Below are 20,981 nucleotides of genomic sequence, written 5' to 3'. Positions count from 1 at the left end.
AAGTAGCTGAGCTACTTGGAAATAATAGTTCCAACATCGACTAATAGAATTATTTATGAAAAAAATCCCATCCTCAGATGCTGAAAGGAACCATGACAGCAGTAGACACCTATACCACTCTTCTTTTATGTTTTTTAATTATAAGTATTAGATCCTATCATTATGGAAAAAGAATTACTTCTTTTATTTAAAAAATGGAATGTGCCTGTTATGCAATGGAAATCAGATTCTCAGCTTATCAGGAACTTGGGGGAAATTCTTTATCTGAGAATTTCCTGGAATTTTTTTTTTTTTTGTTGGAGTCGACTGTCCAGGTGACTCATCAGGGTTCTAGATAACTTCTAATGTTTTGGATATAATACAGCTCCTGCAAAGCCCTGGATGCCCCCCAGGCTTCAGTCTGGATTATTTGTGTCTGAACCCACTTCATTCATTTATCTTTGTTCATACCTCAGGGAGCAAGAGGCCAGCCTCTTGAGTAGAGTTGAGATTTCTCATGGTCCAAAGTCTAGTGATGGCAGTGTGTGTGTGTGTGTGTGTGTGTGTGTGTGTGTGTGTGTGTGTATGAGAGAGAGAGAAAGACAGAGAGAAAGACAGAGAGACTGAGAGACACACACACACACACAGAGACAGCTCAACAGAATAATAACTTCCACAAATATGTCTGTGTCTTAATTCCCAGGACATGTGAATATGTTACCTTTCATGGCAAAGGGACTTTGCAGATGTTATTAAGTTAAAGATTTTGAGGTGGGAAGATTTTCCTGGATTATCCCCATGGGCCCAACGTGATCACAAAAAGTCCTCCAGGATCTTACTAAGATAGTTTATGGAGAGGATGGTGAAGCCCAGGGAGAGGATGACACAGATACTCTTCTTGATCAAACTCTAGTCAGGCCCTCCGAGCCCTCTTTTTGACTTAGCCTCAATCTTGGATCATAAAAAGTACAGACTCTCAGCACAGATGATTTCCCTTGGCAGGCCACACTAAGGGACTTGAATAAATACTAACATAATTTCTAACAGCTCAAGGGTGTGTCTCTAGGATGAAGACTGCACCCTCTTTTGTTTTTTTTAAAGTGGCTTTTTAAAAAAAAATTTATTTCTTTTCAGCGTAACAGTATTCATTGTTTTCGCACCACACCCAGTACTCCATGCAATCCGTGCCCTCTCCAATACCCACCACCTGGTTCCCCCAACCTTCCACCCTCCACCCCTTCAAAATCCTCAGATTGCACCCTCTTAAGTCCTGTCTGAGAAAGCTCAAGGCTGCCAAAACCTGGTGATGGGCAGATGGGCCTCTGGATCTCCTGCTAGAGCTGTTACTTTAGAAAGTTGCCATTCATAAATTCTTTCTCTGTCCCCTTTTACATGTAATTCTTCGATCAGACTGAGCTGTCTTCTCAAGGACCTCAAAGCTGTCCTGGAGCAATACTCAAGGAGATAACTCTTTGCTTGCTCTTACTTCTGGTCCCTGCAGGAGGGTAGGGTCTTAACTTTAGTGGATGACCTGCCCTAACCTGTACCAAGGCCCTCTGTCCTGAAGACATGTGAAGTTTGTTTCTCTGCAAATAAGCACCAGTGAAAAAATCTGAGTGGTCTAGTCACATGGACCAACCCCATTTAATACCACTTAGTGTCTCTTTTTAGCACCTACAGGCCTTTAAGAAGTCTCCTGATTTCTGTCTTTGTAAAGTTGAGTTCAGTTCTTGTTGGACCCTTTTCTCTATTTTGCAATAATTACTACTGGATGAAATCTGTCCTTAGCACTTCTAGTGTCTAGCTTGTTTGTCTCTAACAAGCACACAGGGAAGACAGTGCAGTTCCATCTGTTGACCTCCCTTAGTCCTTTAGACCATCAGAGCTCTGCTGCACCCAAGAGGGACAGACTCACACCATTCTTTCATCCAGCACCCATCTTTCCTCAGTCCCTCCTCATGGCAAAAATTCTCCCTCCTTCTGAAGTCTCAAGCCAAAGCCCCTTCAGAGATGGATGAGGTGAACAAAACTTAGCCACTGTTGAAGGGAGGCAGGGATTAACGTAGCCAGGCAAAACTTCCTCGTTGGCCATGCCTCTGTGTCCAGATTGAGAGAAATACTCCTTCTTGTCTACTCTGGGCACTGTGCTCTGGTTTTCCTGACTTCCTGAGGTGAGTGACCTCAGTGATATCCTGGTCTGATACAATAACCACACCAGGCATTCAACTGGAAAGGTACAATGGCCACTCACAGAAGGTGCATTTCTAGCAGATGTGCCTTGGGTCAGCTCTCAGTTAGCCAGTCCTAGTACCCATGGATTCCCTCCCAGTTAACCTGTTAGTTCAGTCATCTGTAAGAATTCTCCACGTATAATAAGTCATCCAGAGTCTCAAAAAATGCAGGTCTTCCTCTTCAGCCAATATCCATGATTGTTTCCCTTTGCTACCTTGAGAAGCAACCTGGCTTCCTGACGCCAATGTTTTGACCTAGCTGGCACTGCCTACCTCCTCTCATTTGAAACATAACTCACCTACTCATAATTTGAGGCCATTTCTATTCCTTGGCTCTGGGCCTCTCTGTCCCCTGCACTCAGCAGTTCTTTGGGAGAACTTCAGGGAAACTTCTCCTGGCTCTTCCCTGTGTCTGGACTCCTCCCATCTCCTCTGGTCCTTAGTCCTCCCATGCCAAACTACAATGGTGAGTGTCACTGGCCTGGCACAGAGCCACTGTCCCTTCTCACTGCTGGGCCCCTCCCTTCTCCCAGGGGTAAAGCCCCTTCCTGTAGCTATTCACCTATTCCCTAGATCTCTACCACCCTCAGCTGGTCTTCTCACTTGTTTCTGGCTACTCTTCCAGTAGTTCACATGCCTTATGTAGTTCTAAGTAGTTTTAAATGGCACTAGAGATCAGGGATGCACAGGACCCTGAAGCATTACTTGTCTCCAAGGATCTTATTAAAGGCAGGATTATTACAGTTACGGCACATGTGTTCACGCAGGACTGGGCAGCGAGCTTGTCCACACTACAGTGTTTTGGGTAAAGATGTTGCTATGGATGACATTCTGACCCTTATTGTTCAGGGTCAGTGAATGGAATGGTATCACCCAAGATGTTTTTGACTTGTAGGTACATGGTTGCAGAATCTACTTTCTCCCCTTTTTTTAGGGAAAGAGAGGTGGGGGGAGGGGCAGAGGGAGAGAATCTCAAGCAGACTCCCCACTGAGTGTGGACCTGATGCAGGGCTCGATCTCATGACCCTTAGATCCTGACCTGAGCCCAAATAAAGAGCCAGATGCTTAACCAACTGAACCACCCAGGAGCCTCTGTAGAAGGTATTTCTCAGAAAGGAATAAAGGCTTTTTCCGGTCAATTTCTCTCTATGATGAAAATGGCCTTGCTTTTTGGGATCCAAATATATGATGGCATCATGCATTTTTAAGCTTCATTCACCACGATTATGGTTTTGTCAAAATATCTCATTTATGAGGCTAGTAGCTCAGGCTGCTCTGGTGGAACATTTTGCTTGCTGCCTTCCACCCCAGCTGCTTAATTAGGGAATTAAATTTTTCCAAAGACTTTTCGTTCCCTGAGTTTAATTGACTGAGATTTTCCCTAATTTTACAATATTGGTAATAAGTTTTTCAGCATGATTTAGCATTTGAAATTATTTAAAGCAAGCATTCATATTAAATGGAAAGAACTTATCACTTTCTGTGCTAATGTTTTATAGCCTTGAAAGAACCAAAATGACATGAAGGTTTTGCAGATTGATTTTGGACATCATTTTTGCTCTCATTTGGAAAGATATTAGCACGAATTAACAGCATTCTATTGACACATGTGTTAGGTCCAGATAGGGGGCCATGTATAAATTCTTCTCTCATGACCCACTTAAATGCTGTACAATTTAATGCAGCAGAAGGTGCCACTGGGAATACATTGTGGTTGTTTACTTTCTGTCTAACTCTTTCCCCAGCATTCACCCAAGACATACACACATACACACACACACATACCCCGGAAACTTTGTCCTGTTTGTGCGCATAACCCCTAGTACAGGGACGATTCTATCAATGAGCAGAACAAGAACAGTGGTATCCAAACCTTAATACACCCAAGGAGAAATAAGTTTTATAAAATTTGACCACCATAAAAACTTGTTCTTAAGGGGAAAGAGTTGGATTGTCTGAATTCAGGGAATTGGAAGTCAATATTGTGGGTAACAACAGCTACATTACCCATTTCTATGGTGTTTTTATTTCCAGATCACTTGGAGATTCTCATGTAGACAGGGAGATGTGAGATTCATTTCCTCCCACATGACCCATGTTGCCTTCTCTGGGTCACTCTCATGATCATGGACGGACACTGATGTTTATTTATGACCCTACTGATCCCTTCCTAGCCCCTGAATGAACAGTTCCTTTGATATCAGTGAGTCCAAGCACATTACCATGCATGCTGCTGTGCAGTCAAACACACAAATTCTAGAGCCAGACTGCTTCTTTCTAAAAATAAGACTTCATGGTTACTAACTGTGGGACTCGGGGCAAATTACTAACTTCTCTGAACTGCACGTTCTTTGAAAAAAAATGAGGTTAATAAAATTGCCTATATTACTCAATTTTGTAAGAATGAGATGTAATAAGGCACCTACATCAGGGGCTATACCAGTTGGGTCATTGGTAGGTAGAAGTCACAGATAAGATTTCATAGAACGGGGGCGCCTGGGTGGCTCAGTTGATTAAGTGACTGCCTTCAGCCCATGTCATGAACCTGGAGTCCCAGGATCAAGTCCTGCATTGGCCTCCCTGCTCAGCAAGAGAGTCTGCTTCTCCCTCTGACCATACCCCCTCTCACGCTTTTTCTTGCAAATAAATAAATAAATCAATCTTAAAAAAAAAAAAAGAGTTCACAGAACAGTTGATAATGAGGTGTAAAATTGCTGAATTGCTGACTGAAGGGTCAAAAAGAGAACACCAGGGTGTCACAGCGGTGGCAGTTGAAGGCAGCTACTGCCCCTGGGGCTGGGGAAGAGAGGGAAGAATTTGGGATTATTACAATTTAGAAGCTTAAAGGAAAGACCTCAAGGAGCTGGAGTTTAGACTCCTGGCACCTCTGGGGGAAGTGTGGTGAGGTTGATTCTGCAAATGTTGGAGAAAACCACAAACTAGATCCAGGTTGGAGATAAGAAGTGCTGCCACCAATGGGAACAGAGATAAGGCAGGAAGAAGCAAGAAGGAAACAGGAAGGAACACACCTGTCCTTCCTCCTCCAGCCTCACGGAATCCTGACCTACCGTGCTCTCTCTTGGCTGATTCTGGAAGGGAGGGACTGGCCAACCTGAAGTGTGGTTTGCAGAATCCCAGGCATAGAATCATAGACTGGGGACATACGAAAGAGGCGCTACCAATCCCACCATCTCTGCAGTTCATTCCCATGAAACGAAGGGATCCTATTTTCCTCCTATTTTTGTAGGCCTGGTAAGTTTTGGATGCCTGACATTATGAATGCCATATTGTGGGGTGGTTTACTCTGGGACTAACTGAACCCTATTCCTAAGGCAGGGCTTCAATCCATGCCTGTGTATTTCAAGGTCACACCATTTTTGTTAGTGGGAACAGGAATGACTTCAGTTCTGTGAGATCTCCAGGAACTATCCAGTGTCTCTCCCCTGGGAGAGAACTGGAAGGAACTGGAGGAACTGGGAAGTGTCCTCCACTTTGGCTCCAGGGGGTATATTTTGCACAGATCAGTATTCAGTACCAGGCACAGGGAACCCCTCTAGGGCTCTCTCACTGCAGTAACCGCTCTGCTAGCCAGTCTTGGTCTCCCTGGTGCCCCCTGGAGAAAGCAATGCCCTCGATGTGTTTTTCAGACTTAAGGGTATACCCACTCTAGCCCTCTGTCGAACCTCGGCTGCTATGAGATGGGACTCTGTTCAAGGTGATGTTAAGTAATATTCTTGTCAGTGGATCAGAATCTCTTGAAGCCTCCAGTGGTGCTGGAATTGGATAGAAAGAGGCCTATGGGCATCGAAGGAAACTCATACCAGAATATATGCCTATTCCAGTAAGGCAAATTACTGTCTCTTCCAGGGTAGAAGGGGTCTAAAGGTTTCAGCCTGCAACCAAAGGGCTGGCTGGTCTCCTTGAGGGACGTTGTCTTATCAGGGGCTCACACCTTCTGATCCTCCTTCCAAATAAAGAAGGAAGAAGACACACTTGCCAGATCAATGACCACATACCACGTACCTGAGGCTATGTTTATCTTCTCTGGTAGAGATACCATGTCTGGCACAGTAGTTGTAATTTGGGTTGCTATCTGGTTGGGATCATGCAATTCTACTGACATCTTCCAGGGTCTGTCTGGCTTCTGTAGAGACCAAGATGGTGAACTAAGTAAAGATCAGTTAGAAACAACCAACCTGGCATCCTTTTGCTCTTTAAGGGTGGCAATGACCTCTACTATTCCATTGGACTGTGATGCTGGTTTTTAATGATCATTTTGGCTGAGGTGGGGGTGGTATCAGGGTTTTTACTTGGCTTTCCCCACAATGAAAGCTCTTACTCCACAGGCCATGGATCCATCATGGAGATTTTACCAACAGCCCAGTATGTCTCTTTCCAGCGGACTCACGTTTTGTTGTGGGGGAATCCGTTGTTGTATAGGAATCCGTGTGTACTCAGCTTCCTTATACTCCCACTTGGACAGAGAGCCTGGTGCTTTGAGTTCCCAGTTTCTGCTTGCACCCTGCATGCAGTGGCCCTCTAATTTTGGGGGTTCTCTTTCTTATTGTACAACTATTCAAGAAAATGATCATGAATCTTTCTGAGGAATAACTGGGAAAATTAGTACTACACACTATGTCTGTGATGTTGGTGGGTCCTTTTCCCCGGAGACCTGGCCCTCTTTTCAGGTGATTGCTCCTGAGTCTGGAGACAGGCTCAGGGTGAACACTGGGTGGGGAATCTGGACTTTTTATTGGGATGTTTGTGCTCAGCCTCTTGATTTGTCACCTTCAGTTTCTTGTACAGATTTGTGTAGATCCTCTAGAGATGGTTGGTATAGATTTGGGTTTCTCATCCTCAGCACATTTTGCCCCAGATGATTCTTTATTGCAGGAGACTTCTTAATATTGTGGGAAACTTAGTAACGACTCTGGTCTCTTTGTACTTGGTGTCATAAGACTCTCCCTGACCTGATGTTGGGACACTCACAAATATTTCCCCACAGTTGTGGCAACCCAAAATGTCTGCAGACGTTGCCAGTGTCCCCTGGGTTTGGGGATCCTCTCGCTCTCCCTTTGAGAACCACTAGTATGGACTGAGCAAGGCCCTTGTTGGTGCTCCTCTACTCTGCACCTATGGACACGTGTTTGATTAATATCTATCAACACGGGGCTCTGTGAGTCAAGCCCCCTGGCTACCCTCAGACCTTTCTGCTCATTTGGATTATTGCATTGACATGCTTTCAACGGATGACGATTCTAGTTGGCCCCTATTATTTCTGGGTCTTATCACCCCTGCTGCTTTTAGGAAGCCTGGTTCTGTATTGACTTCCCCTACCCCCAGTCCTGGCCTGAGGAAGACAGATACCACTGAGCCATCCAGGGGCACTGCAATCCCTCTCAGCAGCACATTCCTTGTCCCTCTGGTGAAGGCAATGCCCCCATTGCAAATTTTTCCAGATTTATATGGTATACCCACTCTAGCATGCCCTCATCTCTGGACCTTTCAATCCCCCCTTTCAGTTTTTGGCATAGAAGTTCTGGCATTTCTACTTCTTTCTGTGTGAACTACTACTTTCTGCAAGGTTCCAAAGCTATCCTAGCAGCTTGTTGGAACCATCTCTTGGGGGCTTGCCTGGAACGGTAAGTGTTATATCCTAGGATAGATTTCTGGTCTCAACAAACTTTCTCTTGTCCAACTTTATTTTCTGCCCCCACCTGTGGCTTTCTGCCTTGATCCAACACTCAGAACCAACCATATATGCATTCTCATCTTGGCTTCTGCCAGTACATGTTGGCCAAGCCCTGCAGCTTCCTTTAGTTTCTTCCCTTACCAGGCTCAACACTTGGGCCAGCTTTTACAGTGATTTGATTCTAGGTATGAGTTTGGCAGTCAGGAGGGAGGTGGGCAGATCTGTGATAGGCATGTGCTGTCTTGCAAGACAGAAGTGTCTACGTCATCTCCAAGTACTGAGAGCATTAGCCTTCAGCAAGGAGGAGGAGGCCAGTGCCGTAGGCCTGGAGTGATCAGGGCATCTGAGGTTCCAGATGTTCACATGCGTCCACCCATGACTCAGGATCTTGTCTCCTCCCAGCCAGATGCTGCCTTTGCACTGAGTAGGAGAACTTGCCTTCTCTGGGGTTTTGCTACATTATGGTTAGTCTTGGGCCTGTCCCTCAGCTTTTTCTGCTCTAGCCATAAGACATAAGAATTTCTTTTTTATTTTTCCTAGTTGCAGATTTTATTTTATTTTATTATTTTATTTTAAACATGTATCGTTTGTTTCAGGGTACAGGTCTGTGATTCATGAGTCTTACACAATTCACAGTGCTCACCATACACATACCCTCCCCAGTGCCCATCACCCAGCCCCCCATCCCTCTAGCCCCCTCCCCTCCAGCAACCACAGTTTGTTTCCTGAGATTAAGAGTCTCTGATGGTTTGTCTCCCTCTCTGGTTTTGTCTTGTTTCATTTTCCCCTCCCTTCCCCTGTGATCCTCTAAGACACGAGAATTTCTGTGTGCTGCTCCAGGGACCAGGGTTTTCACGCTGAGTCTTTAGTTCCTGGTTAGTCACTCTCAGCCTTGCCTCGCTTTGCTCCATGGCCTTGACTTCCCAGCAAGTCTTCTCATTCCATTGTCCTTATACTTGTCTTTCCCACCTGTCCCTCCACTGGCTTCCTGGGCAGAGAGGGATTTGGGCTATGATTCTGGCAGAGAAATTGCCTCAGTTGACCCAACAGGAAGCGTCAGAGCTGCACGGGACGACCCCGCAGAGCTGTCCGTTTTTGGCTGTGGAACTGACAGAACTGGGTGTGGGAGGTCACCTGATGCATGGTGACTTTGAGCAAGCAGGGCCATTTGGCCAGAGCGGCTTCCCCAGGAGAACCGAGCTGAGGGCTGAGTCCATCACCAACACCCAGCACTCTGGGAACGGGCACTTCAGTCCTGGGAGAGTGGGGACCTGGGGGCTCCTCTAGAGTGTCCTCTAGAGAGAACCTCAGCCACAGGCCAGATGTCCCAGTCCCAGGCCACCATGGAGGAAGACCACAGGTACTTATTTCTCACAATCTGGGGGCTGGAGGCCCAAGATCAAGGAGCCAGCAGGGCTGGTTTCTTCCGAGGCCTCTCTCCTAGGCTTGGGGATGCTGCATACTCCCCCGTCCTCATGTGGCTTTTTCTCTCTGTCTGTACATCTTTAGAGTCTCCTCCTCTTTTTACAAAAACACCAGCCTTATTAGAGTAGGCCCCACCCTTAGGACCTCGCTGAGCTTTCATTACCTCATTAAAGGCCCCATCCCACATATGGTCACACCAGAGGTTAGGCTTTCAAAATGTGAATTTGGGGGGACACGAGTCAGCCTATAATACCAGACCCGTGGGCTGGCTCTGCAGAATCATTGGTTTGAAATTTTGGGAGGAGTTGTTGATGAGCGAATTGGAGTTCACCTGTGTAGGACGTGAATGCAGGGAGAGTAATTAAAAACTCAACAAAACGCCATTCTGAGAGCTTTATCTGTGGTGAAGAGCTGTCGTGGCTGCTGAGAGCAGAGAGCCCTACCAGTGGGCTCCCGATGTGGCCTTTAGCGATGGGCCCGGAATTGAGGAGTCAGAGACGGGGCTCTCTGAATGCAAACACCACTGACCTTTTCATCAAAGAGGGAGCTGCGGAGGGTGACACACGGCTCTGGGAACTCTCCAGGCAGACATTATCCCCAGGACAGCCTTGGACCTTTAATTGAGCTAAAAGGGACTGCAGGTTATAAGGTGACCTTTTCATCCATAAACAGGGAGTAATTTAAGCCAGAAGAACAGTAGCAGCTTCTGGTGAGACTATAGCCCTTGACGCAGGAAGTGAGACAAGACAGGTGCCCCGAACCCTGGCAGGTAGATTGGACCTGTCCGTGCCTGTCTCCCACACCATCCCCTCTTCTCTCCTTCTGCCTGGTGACTTTTTACAGAAAACATGACTTCACAGAGTTTCATGGTGGGGTGGAAATTGCATCTGGAAACACAAGTTGTTTTAGGAGAGTATGAAAAGTGGAGGGGGAGGGGGAGACGGAGAAGGAGAGCGAGCGCTCGGGGATAACGAATTTTCAATACCTCTGAGAAATAATAAAATGTACACATCCATTATGCAGAGTACCCAGTTAATGGTGACAGAAGATATGGGGAGGTATTCGTGTGGGACAGGCATGACAAGCCAGGAGTACAACAGCAACTGTATAATATTATTTGCTAAAACCTTGGGAAGCCATGGCCTAATATTCCTGTTAATCTATTTTTCCTTTAAAAAGTCACAAAAACACAGGGGTGCCTGGGTGGCTCAGTGGGTTAAGCCTCTGCCTTCAGTTCAGGTCATGATCTCAGGGTCCTGGGATCGAGCCCCGCATCGGGCTCTCTGCTCAGCGGGGAGCCGGCTTCCTCCTCTCTCTCTGCCTGCCTCTCTGCCTGCTTGTGATCTCTGTCTGTCAAATAACAAAAACACAGTCATCCAGGTTTAAAACAAGTTCATTTATATATGTCACTGTTTCAAAAAGCTGGCTTAAAATCCGACAACATAGAGACTGTTGAAATATCCTCTTTTATTATTTTTATTATTATTTATTTTTTTATGAATTTGCTTGTTTTAAAAAAAGATTTTTATTTATTTGAGAGAGAGACAGAGATATCAACAGAGGTAACGAGAGAGTGCACATGAATGGGGAGGTGGAGGGAGGAGCAGGGAGCCTGATGTAGGATTGATCCCAAGAATTGGAATTAGATTCTAAATTGAAGGCAGATGCTTAATGCGACTTAAACATCTGAGTTAAGTAGACTGAGCAATCCAGACACCACTTTTCTCTCATTTTTAAAGGAGAAAATTCTTATATGTTGGTTTTAGAAGCTGAACCTTTTAATTTTATAGAAAAAAAAAGAGCTTTCTTTATACAGGAGACTCTACACTTAGTGGCCAGTAGAAAGCTTACTTGTTTGGAGATGGTTTTGAGTGCTAACTCAGTGCCCCCCATGGTTGATGGGAGAGAGAAGAGGTTGGGATGGTCTCATCCTCTTTCATGAAGTTTAAAGTCCCAGAGGGGAGAGACAAGACTCGTGCAAGGGAGCACACACCTGAATCAGTTGTTGGAATAAACAGGTGCTTCTGGGAGAGGTCTGTAGAATTATGCTGCATTTCTACATCTGTGGATATAACCAGAGTGGCTTCCTGGCTCTGGGCCATGTGACATCCAGAGGTTGGCAGAAGGCTAGAATCTGTAAAGGGGATTAAAATTAAAGGCAGCAGGAAGCAAGGTGAGGGATCAGAGGCAGGAGCTTACTGGGTCCACCCTTTAGGGTGGGATATGCCTAGCCTTTGGGGTTGGGGCTTCAGACCAGGGACTTAAGGGGCTTCTGTTTGGAGGGCAGTGAAGGCAGGAGGGAGGGAAGGAGTCTAGCTACTGACATTGGGCAGTGATGCCTCCAACCTAAGAGGCATCCTAGGGATGGGATCTTCGGCGTCCTCCCTTGGTCCAAGCATTGCACATTCAGGAATGAAGCTTGGACTGTGCCTGCACATGGCAGTTCACAGAGCAGTACAGAAGCAAAGGTGGGAAAATGAAGTTAGAGGTGGACGTTTTAAAAGCCCCCACACCCCCCCAAAATTATACATAAATGATGCAATTGGTATAAAATTCTGATGAATAGCCCCAGGTCATCAATACATAGTTGCTCTATAAATAACCCTAAAGGAGGTTTGTGAAAGATTGCTTGGTCCATGCCTGCAACTTCAGGCAGGATCACACCCCCAAGAAGATGAAAATAATCTGTCCATATAATCTGTCATAAATTATAGAACCCCATGTCTGTATTTTAATTCAGCAAGGTTGAAGTAGTCCCTAAGATCTAATATATGAAGCTATAGATCTAATTGTCCTGAAGTTCTTTCAAAATTTATTTCTTGGCTCAATATATTTGTTGTATATATTTTTGCTTTGGCTGGCAGATGTAAGGTTTTATTATTTCTATGTCCCCAGTGGAGGGGAAGAGACACCGAGGAATGGAGAGGCTTTGCCAGGTCACGTGGAAAACCATCGTTCATGTCAAGGACTCAAGTTCCAGGCTCTTGGTTCATGACTCCATCTATCATGTCATACAGTGTTAGGCTACTAGGAGTCGTATAATAGGGCCACACAGATTCTAAAAGGAGGTAAAAGGAGGAGAATGGGCATGAGTTAGGAGAGACCCTGGGAAGCTTGGAAGAAGTGAGTGAGGGGTGTGTGTGTGTGTGTATGTGCGCGCGCGCGTGCGTGTGTGTCTTATCACTGTTTCAAGCAACGATTCTCAAATTCAACTGTTTACCTGAACCACCTGGAAAGGTTTAAAGACCATCCATTTACCATGTCCCTTGGGATTCCAAGGTGTGGTCCAGGGAGCCTTTGCAACCTTTCCTCTGTTGGCTGGTCTTGTGGGGGCACCACTCCCCCAAGAAGATGGATGGCCTGGGAGCTGTGGTGCAGAGGCCCACCTGCTAGGGCATGGTGGGAGGAACACTCGGTGCCCAAGTGCCCGTGCAGCTGGCCCCCGAGCAGACATGGAACCAGGACTGTGAGGCGTGCACCCCGGGAGACAAGCTGCGTAACCCACGGGTGCTGATTTTCCACGGCTGCTCAGTTGTCTCTCTGTGGCCACACTCACCTTTGCTCGTCATTGAGACAGACCGCTCCCCGACTCCTTAGCAGGAGATAACAGTGTTGTGGAAGGTGTCCTGTGGAAATCAACGGGGTTAAGTTGCATGACACATGGGAAATACTGATCAAATTCACCTTAAGAGCCTTCTCTGCTTCTCCTAGAAGTCTCCGGAACTTGCTATGGTATCTGTACTAGTTTGCTGGGGCTGCCCGACCTAGGTGCCACAGGCCAGGTGGATTAAATGACAGAAGCTTATTTTCTCATGGTTCTGGAGGCTGGAAGCTGGAACATCAAGGGTTAGTTTCTCCTGAGGCCTTTCCCCTTGGCCTGTAGAGGGCCATCTTCTCCCTGGGTCTTCACAGCATCTTCCTTCTGTAAGGAGTCTGTGTCCTAACCTACTTTTCTTATACGGATGCCAGTCCTATTGGATTGGGATCCACCCATATGACCTCATTTTAGTGTATGTACCTCTTTTAAGACCTCATCTCTGCACAGTCACATTCTGAGTTACTGGGAGTTAGAACCTCAACATATGAATTTTGGACGGACACAATTCTGCCAATAATGTCATCTATCTTCTATAGTCTTTACGACGGCCTGATTGGTTCACGCAGCAAAGCCACGGCCCAGCCTGGGCATCTGTGCCGGACTCCTCCCCTGGGAACTCTAGCAACGGTGCACTGCTCCTCAAACCTCCAGCTCCTGCCAATCTATATGCATCTTTGTCATGAGAAAATTCATGTCTGCACCACAACCAGGCCAGCAGAGCAGAGCAGAGTGCATTGTCTCCTCTGCCTTAGCACAGCCTGCAAAATCTTATGTGGGACTCTGTCCAGGTTGTCTCTGGGAGCGATCACTCTCCACCTCCAAGCACCCTGTGCTCAGAATCCCCACCCACGCAGGCTTTCGATGGGGATGGTGGGAGAGTGGTTCTTCATGCAGCGAAGCAAATGCTGCCCCCTTCCTCTGGTCTGTTCTGCCTTGGCAAACCCAACCTCCTCTGTCTCCCACTCCTCCCCCTGGGGAGCCCCCAAGGCATCCTGTCTAGGCCCTCCCATGTGTGAAACTGGGGACAGGGAGGGGAGGAGGGAGTGAGAGGGCAATCCCAGGACGTGCTGGCCAGCAGATCTTTGCAAAAGCTTTGTGTGATTGGGATAATCAAATATGTGTATATATGGACATTTCTGTTTCTCTGTGAAATAGGAGTTATTACAATGAATAGACCCATCCTCCCATGGAGGGGAAACCTTTCTATAGACACGTTCCCCTGGAAAGCAGCTGTAAACTGAGAAGATTGGTTCCCAGGAGCTGGAGGAGTCTTGGGCTTCTTGCTGCCTCGTGTTCGTTCTTGCTCACGTGCATGCAGCGGAGACAAGGGCTCTGGGCCAGGGTGCCAGGCCAGGCCTCTGCGGGCAGCCTGTAGTGGCTGGGACCCATCTGGGGGTGTGTGGCCTTCCACTCGCCAAGGTGGACCAGGCAAGGGAGCTGAAAGGAGAAGCCACCACAACAATGAGCGGCGGGAGCCAGTGGAGGGAAGCAGAGGTGGCCGAGCTTAGTGTCCGTTCATCCCGCAGTGGCTGACTAAGTCTCCCTGTGTGGCGGATGGGTGAGGCCCCACTGGGCAGGCATCTGAATAACAACGACCCACTTTCTCACGTGTCTACCCACAGGAGCTATTTGGTAGCTTTCACTTGGATGTGCTGATGTCCCCGTAGGTCCTTTGGGGAGTTACTCGTCATCGTTTTGAGTATCCACGACGGGAACTCACTGTTCTGCAGCTGAAGCTCCCATTTGAACCTGAGGCTGAGCTGGCACTGGCAAGTTGCAGCAGGGGGGCCTGACCCGGCTCCGGCCAAGGAGATGGGCCTTGGCTCGGACCTCACGCTCTGCTTCGGCCACGATGCTGGCTGTGAAAGTCAAGACTTCACTTGGATGCTGGGAAGACTCTTGGGGTCTCCTGAGTCCAGGTAGAAGGACAGAACCTCTTTGAGAGGCTGCGGGCTGCAGCAGTGACACCATTAGCAGAGCCCAGGGTCCCGACTACGTCCTCTTGCCATCGCTGGTGAGCTTGTGACAACACAGATAGGGCTGGGGACCTTCTCTCTCATTGCCGCGTGACTCTCCAAGTCCACGTTCCAGAGCTGACATGCCCTCCCATCAAGGGAAGAAATCCCCAGGTAAAGCAGCCCGGCAGATTTGGGCGTGGGGTGGGAGGCAGCGGAAAACATTCCCTCCAAAGGCTGAGGTTTGTGCCCAGAAGAACAGGGGAGGTTGCAGCTCTTGGAGGAGAGCATGGGCTGCTGTTTCCAGAACTGGCCTTTGAAAAACAAACCTTCTTTCCACTGATACTGAAAATGTGTTTTCCATGCGTCTAAGTCCTAGACTCTTGAGTTAATAGACAATGGCAAACCCGTGATGATCTTTGTACCTCTGACTCTGACCTTAAAAAAAAAAAAAAAAATCAAGCGGTTCCCTCCTTCCCTGGCAGAATTTGGAGCAGAAACCTCGCTGGCTTTCCGCTGCATTCCACTAGGGGGCCCTCCTGCTCTCAGATGTCCGCGAGGCGTGCAGGCAGGTGAAGGAAGCTCATTGGCTTACGGGAGGCATGATGCCACCGGGCAGCCCTTTTTAAGAGAAAAGCCAGGACCGGTGGAATAGCGACCCCTGAGCAGCGTCCTGGGTGCTGAGCACGGTGCCGAGCACAGGGATCCCGGAGCTGTGTTAGAGCAACATGAGTGAGGTGAGTGGCCCTGTAAGCTGCAGAGGGAGACTTGGGGGTGAGAGGGGACGGGGGCCACAGTTGGTCTCGGAAAATGTGAAGGGTTTCCCAGTGGCGACGGAGCACAGATCAGCCCTGAAACTATTTGCTTTGAGGGCTGACCCTATTGGCATCTTGGTTGGTATGGCAGGTACAGACCCTGGTTAAGTTTGCAACTTTTTAAAAAAAATTTTGTCTTAGAAGCAGAAAGGGATTCATTGTGCTTCTGATTTGATGTGATTTTGGAAAGTGCTTTGGGTGTAAGACCTCCTGAGAGAAAGCTGATGCTAGTCTTGGCGTCTCGGGAGGTTTGGGTGGCTTCCCGCTTGTCCTCACGTGTTTGCCTGGGGATACCTTGTGGAATGTTGGCAGGAAGGCCATCCGGTGACAGTCAGGCTTGGGAGAGAAGCAGGGGAAGGATTTCACGGCACGGCCGTGGGGAAGCACAAACTCTCTGTGCAGTCAACCAGAGCACCGGTAACAGAGGCAGCTCGCCCGGACCGTGACAAATCTGCCTCTGGAGAGGGGGCTGGAAGACAGGACAGATGTGGACGGAAAACCAGCTACCATGTTCCTTTGCAAGTCCCTTCTCTGAATATGTTTCTAAAGAGGAGATTTTGTTGGGGGCAAACTGAGAGCTCATTTTATTTTAAAAAGAGCCTGTTCTCTTTCTTTCTTTTAAATGAAGCAGGTTTGGGGGTCTACCACCCCCTCACTCAGCTCAGTAACGCAGACAAGTCCATTTTCATGTCCTTTGGGTCGGCACTTCAATAATGACTTTTAAAGACCTTTTGTATTCTCTATCGTTTTTGTTTTTTTTTTTTTTTGACAGATGGGTGATCCTTTTTTTGGAAGTCTAGAGTAAAATTAACTTCAAAAATAAGTGTGCCTTCACTACATCTCTCTCTCTCTCTCTGATGGGTGACTTTTGACATAAACACGACAGGAAGAAGTGCGGGAAGCATATACGGTGTAGGAATGAGGGTTGGGACAGAGTGAGGATGAGGAAGTGTGGGAGGACGGGGGGAGGCTGGGTGCCTCCCCCCGTGGATATGGCTGGGAGCTCCAGAAATGCCAGTGCACCTCACTTTTGCCTGTTCTCAGCCCCCAGCTCTGTGTCTAGTGCTTCCCTCGTGTTACTCCATTTGCCTCCCCAAATCGTGTGAGGAAGGTACTAGTATTATTCGCAGTTGACAGATGGGGACACTGAGGCACAGAGAAGTTCAAGGTCAGCTGGTTCCCGGTCGGAGGCGAGTGAGGGGCAGGACTCAGGCTGCGTGGCTGGTGGCCGGCCACCGGGTGGATCTCAGGGTCCAGAGAGCATATGGAGCTCTCTCAGCTCTGGGTGCCACCGAAGGAGGGGGAGGAAGAGGAGCTGGGGCCTGAAGCAGAGACAGGGTGAGGTGGACCTGGCCTCTGGGTCCCGCAGATTTCTGCTGGACTCCATGAGATTTCTAAGGCTTCTACCCTGTGTCAGCTCACCCTGCTCCCAGCGAGAAGTGATGGCTGGGGAGAGCTGGTCTGTAGGTATACAAATTAACAGTTTCACAGAGGAGTCAGAAAACAGTAGTGCACTGGGGGCCCTTCTTCCATAGTTGGCTGCTCTGGGTTCTTCTGGAGCAGTGGTGCTCCTGCTGGCTCCCCTCGGGCTCTCACTGCATCTTTAGCCTTGGCTGGTGGCTGGCATCACACACATGAGCTTTCCAGAATGCCTCAGCTCAGCGGGGTTCACTTAACTGTGGGTCCCCAGGGAGAAAGCAAGCATCCCAGAGCTCAGCCCATGATTAGGGTCACAACCTCGTTTCTGCTGAGTGCAAAATTAGGGCAGCTCTGCAGTCGTGCCCTGCCCCCCCGCCCCCCCTTCCATTCCCTCAGACACGTTAGCAGGCCACTGCACAAGCTTCCTTGAATGTTGATAAAATACTGCAGGAGGCACATCTGACGCCTTGACCTCCCTTTGCTCCCACCACACCCCTTCCAGCTCCTTCCTCCAACTCTCTCCCCTCCTGTCCCTCCTGCCTCAGCCCCCCGCACCCTGCCCTTGTCACATGCAGCCCTAGTCTTCTGGCCACCAGCTGGGTGACCAGCTCTCTGGCTGGTCCCCAAGTTTCTGGGTGCGTGTCCCTCAGATTGTGGGAATTTGTCCTTTCACTAAAACTTAAATCTGCTTAAAACATTTAATAAAGTCGAATAGGAGCTCCTTTCTGGATAGAGCACTGAACCTCTCTCCACTCCAAAGCTTTTCCTTAGTTGGTTGAATTACATGTGGCTTCTTGTTTTAATAGCTCTCAGGCAGGGACGGATTTCAGATGATCGTTTACTTGCTGTGTAGCTAATTACTGCAGAGGGCCAAAGCAATGGATTTTGTCAGACTTTCCTCTGACTTCGGAATTTGTTTGAGTCTGATGGGCTAATAGCGCCTGCTCCAGCTGACAGGGTTTGGGGTCCGCTGCAGAAAACCCTGAGCTCACATGTGCTCCCTTGAACCGTGCTGGAGCTGGGCTGCGAGGAGAGGCCCCCAAAGGGCCAAAGGGCCAAGTGGTCCCTGGGTGGGCCCTACTGCTCCAGCTCTTCTAGCTTTTAGGGGGAAGGCGGTGAGGGGTGGGGACTTGGGGACTGAGCTGGCTTTCCACGGAGTGACTCGAAGACACAGTGTCATCTCTATCCCCCGTGACAAGTCTTCTTGGGGAGAATGGTGATTGAAAAGAGCAGCTCCAGTATAGCGAGGAAAGTCAAGTCCACATTTAGGGCACTGAGAGAGTGGAGGTGGTTTGTGGGGGTGTCCAACTTACATTTCAGGATTAAAGTATGTCAGATGGGCGTGGAGATAATTTAGTAGGAATCACAATGCAGGTTAAGGTGTATTAGTTGGGTCAGGAATCCTCACCACTAAGGCCGAACTTTACAAAGTCTTTCTCTTCTCTCTCCAACTGGACCACCACACAGGAGAAGAAAAAGACTCCCCTTGTCGAACCACCAAATACGAGTCCCATGAACAAGGACAGTCTGTCCTATTTTCTCATGCAGGTGTGAGTTTTTAAGTTGCTCTTCAAAATAACTTATTTAGGAGAGCCAGAAGCAAAATTTTAATGCAATAAAGGCACGCATTTGGAGAATCAATTTTAAAAACGACAACCACCATCACCCTATTCGAGAGAGGGTGGGGCAGCTCCTATTGAATAATGCCTCGGATGACAGCTCTTAATTAGACCTGAGACCCCTTAAAGAAAGTGTCGTCCTGTCACCGCTCTTTTCTTGCACAGGCTTGGATGGGAGGTTGCAACTCCGTGTCAGGGTTATGAGCCTTTCTTCCATCCAGACACTGCCCACAAAAGGACTGTGCCCATCAGAGGCATGGTGGGAACACACTGAGGACATTTAAGGGCAAATGTTTAGACCCACACGCTTGTCCTTAACATCAGAAGCCACTGGCTACGCATTAAATCTCTAAAGAAGGAAGGAAACAGTGAACCACATTGTCTGGAGAGAGATTTGCAAGGGGAGGGTAAGCTCACTTAAGTCTTGGGTGGGGGCACAGTAAGGACAGGATTCTTTTTTTTTTTTTTTTCCAAAAGTAGCCATTGGTTAAAAAATATCATATGACCCTTTTTTTGGACTTACCTAGTCAATCATCGAGGAAGCCCATTGCTAAGACAAACTGTAGGAAACCGAACTGAAATGAGAATTATCATAGTCTGTGATTTAATATGACTTCATAGTGAACTCTAGCAAATGCTAACGGGCAGGTGACCCGGTTTGCAGAGAACCGTGTGGTTTAGACCAGTTAGACGCAGATTCTGAGGGTAACTGCATAAGATGGATTTTACAACTGGCTGCAAAGGCCTAGCAACAGAAGGCCGAAGGACAATTCAATTTCTTCTGTAATTTTAACCTCATTTGGGGTGTAGACCAGCCACAGGTATGTAGGAAGGTCTAGAGGATCCATGTTCTGCTGGATCATACCAGTTAGGCACTCTCTCTACTCTGACTGGGGATGTTAGGTCCAGAAAGACACCAGTTCCAACTTGGGTTCTCAGTTCAACTTTTCTGGAGTGGAAAGAAATCACAGTTCAGCTGGGGAATGTAATTGCTGGGCTGACGGTTGTAATGGATTGCCATACAATTTGTTTCCCTGATCCTACATTTCATTAACGAATGGTGTGTGATTAAGAAGTCTCCCTGTTTTCCTCTTTTGAATTCTAAGAATGACAGAACGCAAGATGTACTTTTTTTTTCAGAAGGAAAAATTGAAAAAAATGACTCACACTTGATTTTATTAAAGGTTTAGTTGAATAGTGTGATCAAGATGAGAAGGAAATACTTTTTTTTTTTTTTTTTTTTTTGGTCAGGGAAAGTGCCTTGAATTTATGGTGAATATATTTTCGGCGTTATTTTTAAAATTGTAATTTTTGGGGCGGCTGGGTGGCTCAGTGGGTTAAAGCTTCTGCCTTCGGCTCAGATCATGATCCCAGGGTCCTGGGATCGAGCCCCACATGGGGCTCTCTGCTCAGCAGGGAGCCTGCTTCTCCCTCTCTCTGTCTCTCTGCCTACTTGTGATCTCTGTCTGTCAAACAAATAAATAAAATCTTAAAAAAAATTATAATTTTTGCCTCAGTGTTTCATGAGAGGTGTTGTCACAGGGGGAAGGCTTTCACAGTTGGTGAAACTGTGGTCCTTCCATCCTCAGCCCCGTCCTTCTGGGCTCACCGTACTATCTGAACAGCTGAATAATATCACGATCCCAAGTCTGGAGCTTTTCATTAATTTAGAAAGGCTTTCTAGAAAGGGCTTCTTGCCAGAGGGTGGTGGGAAAGAAGGACTTTAGAGGATACATACACACAGATCTATGTTATGTTTGCCTTATGGTTTTATAAAACACAGCATTCAAGCTCATGCTGTTATTGTTTTCATCTGTTTGTGTTGCTATAAGAAAGTCCCACAATTGAGTGCCTTATAAACCATAGACAATTACTGCTCACAGTTCCAAAGGCTGGAAGTCTGAGATCAGGGAGCTGGCTTGGTGAGAACCCTCTTCTTGGTTCATAGACAACCATCTCCTTTCTGTGTCCTCATATGTTGGAAGAAGGGACAGGGAGAGCCTGGGGTCTATTTTTTTTTTTTTTTAGAGATTTTTAAAAATTTATATATTTGACACAGAGAAAGACAGCGAGAGAGGGAACACAAGCAGGGTGAGTGGGAGAGGGAGAAGCTGACTCCCCGCTGAGCAGGGAGCCCGATGTGGGGCTCCATCTCAGGGTCCTGGGATCATGACCGGAGCTGAAAGGAGACGCTTAACAACTGAGCCACCCAGGCACCCCAAGTCTGGGGTCTTTTCTGTGAGAGCCT

At 47.6% G+C, this 20,981-nt stretch overlaps 1 protein-coding gene across 1 annotated transcript in view; it reads left to right on the top strand.

Annotated features, from left to right (window-relative positions):
• Nucleotides 1-15,489: 15,489 nt before the first annotated feature.
• Nucleotides 15,490-20,981, top strand: part of PCP4 (Purkinje cell protein 4) — a 60,756-nt gene continuing 55,264 nt past the window's right edge. The window contains exon 1 of the mRNA XM_047719519.1: nt 15,490-15,617. Coding sequence (XP_047575475.1) covers nt 15,609-15,617 — 9 coding nt within the window. The 5' untranslated portion in view covers nt 15,490-15,608. The remainder of the gene's footprint in view (nt 15,618-20,981) is intronic.

This window comes from Lutra lutra, chromosome 1 (genome assembly GCF_902655055.1).
Source record: "Lutra lutra chromosome 1, mLutLut1.2, whole genome shotgun sequence".
Lineage (NCBI taxonomy): Eukaryota > Metazoa > Chordata > Mammalia > Carnivora > Mustelidae > Lutra > Lutra lutra.
Note: the sequence above shows the minus strand (reverse complement) of the source record. Positions and strands in the feature narration are given on the sequence as shown.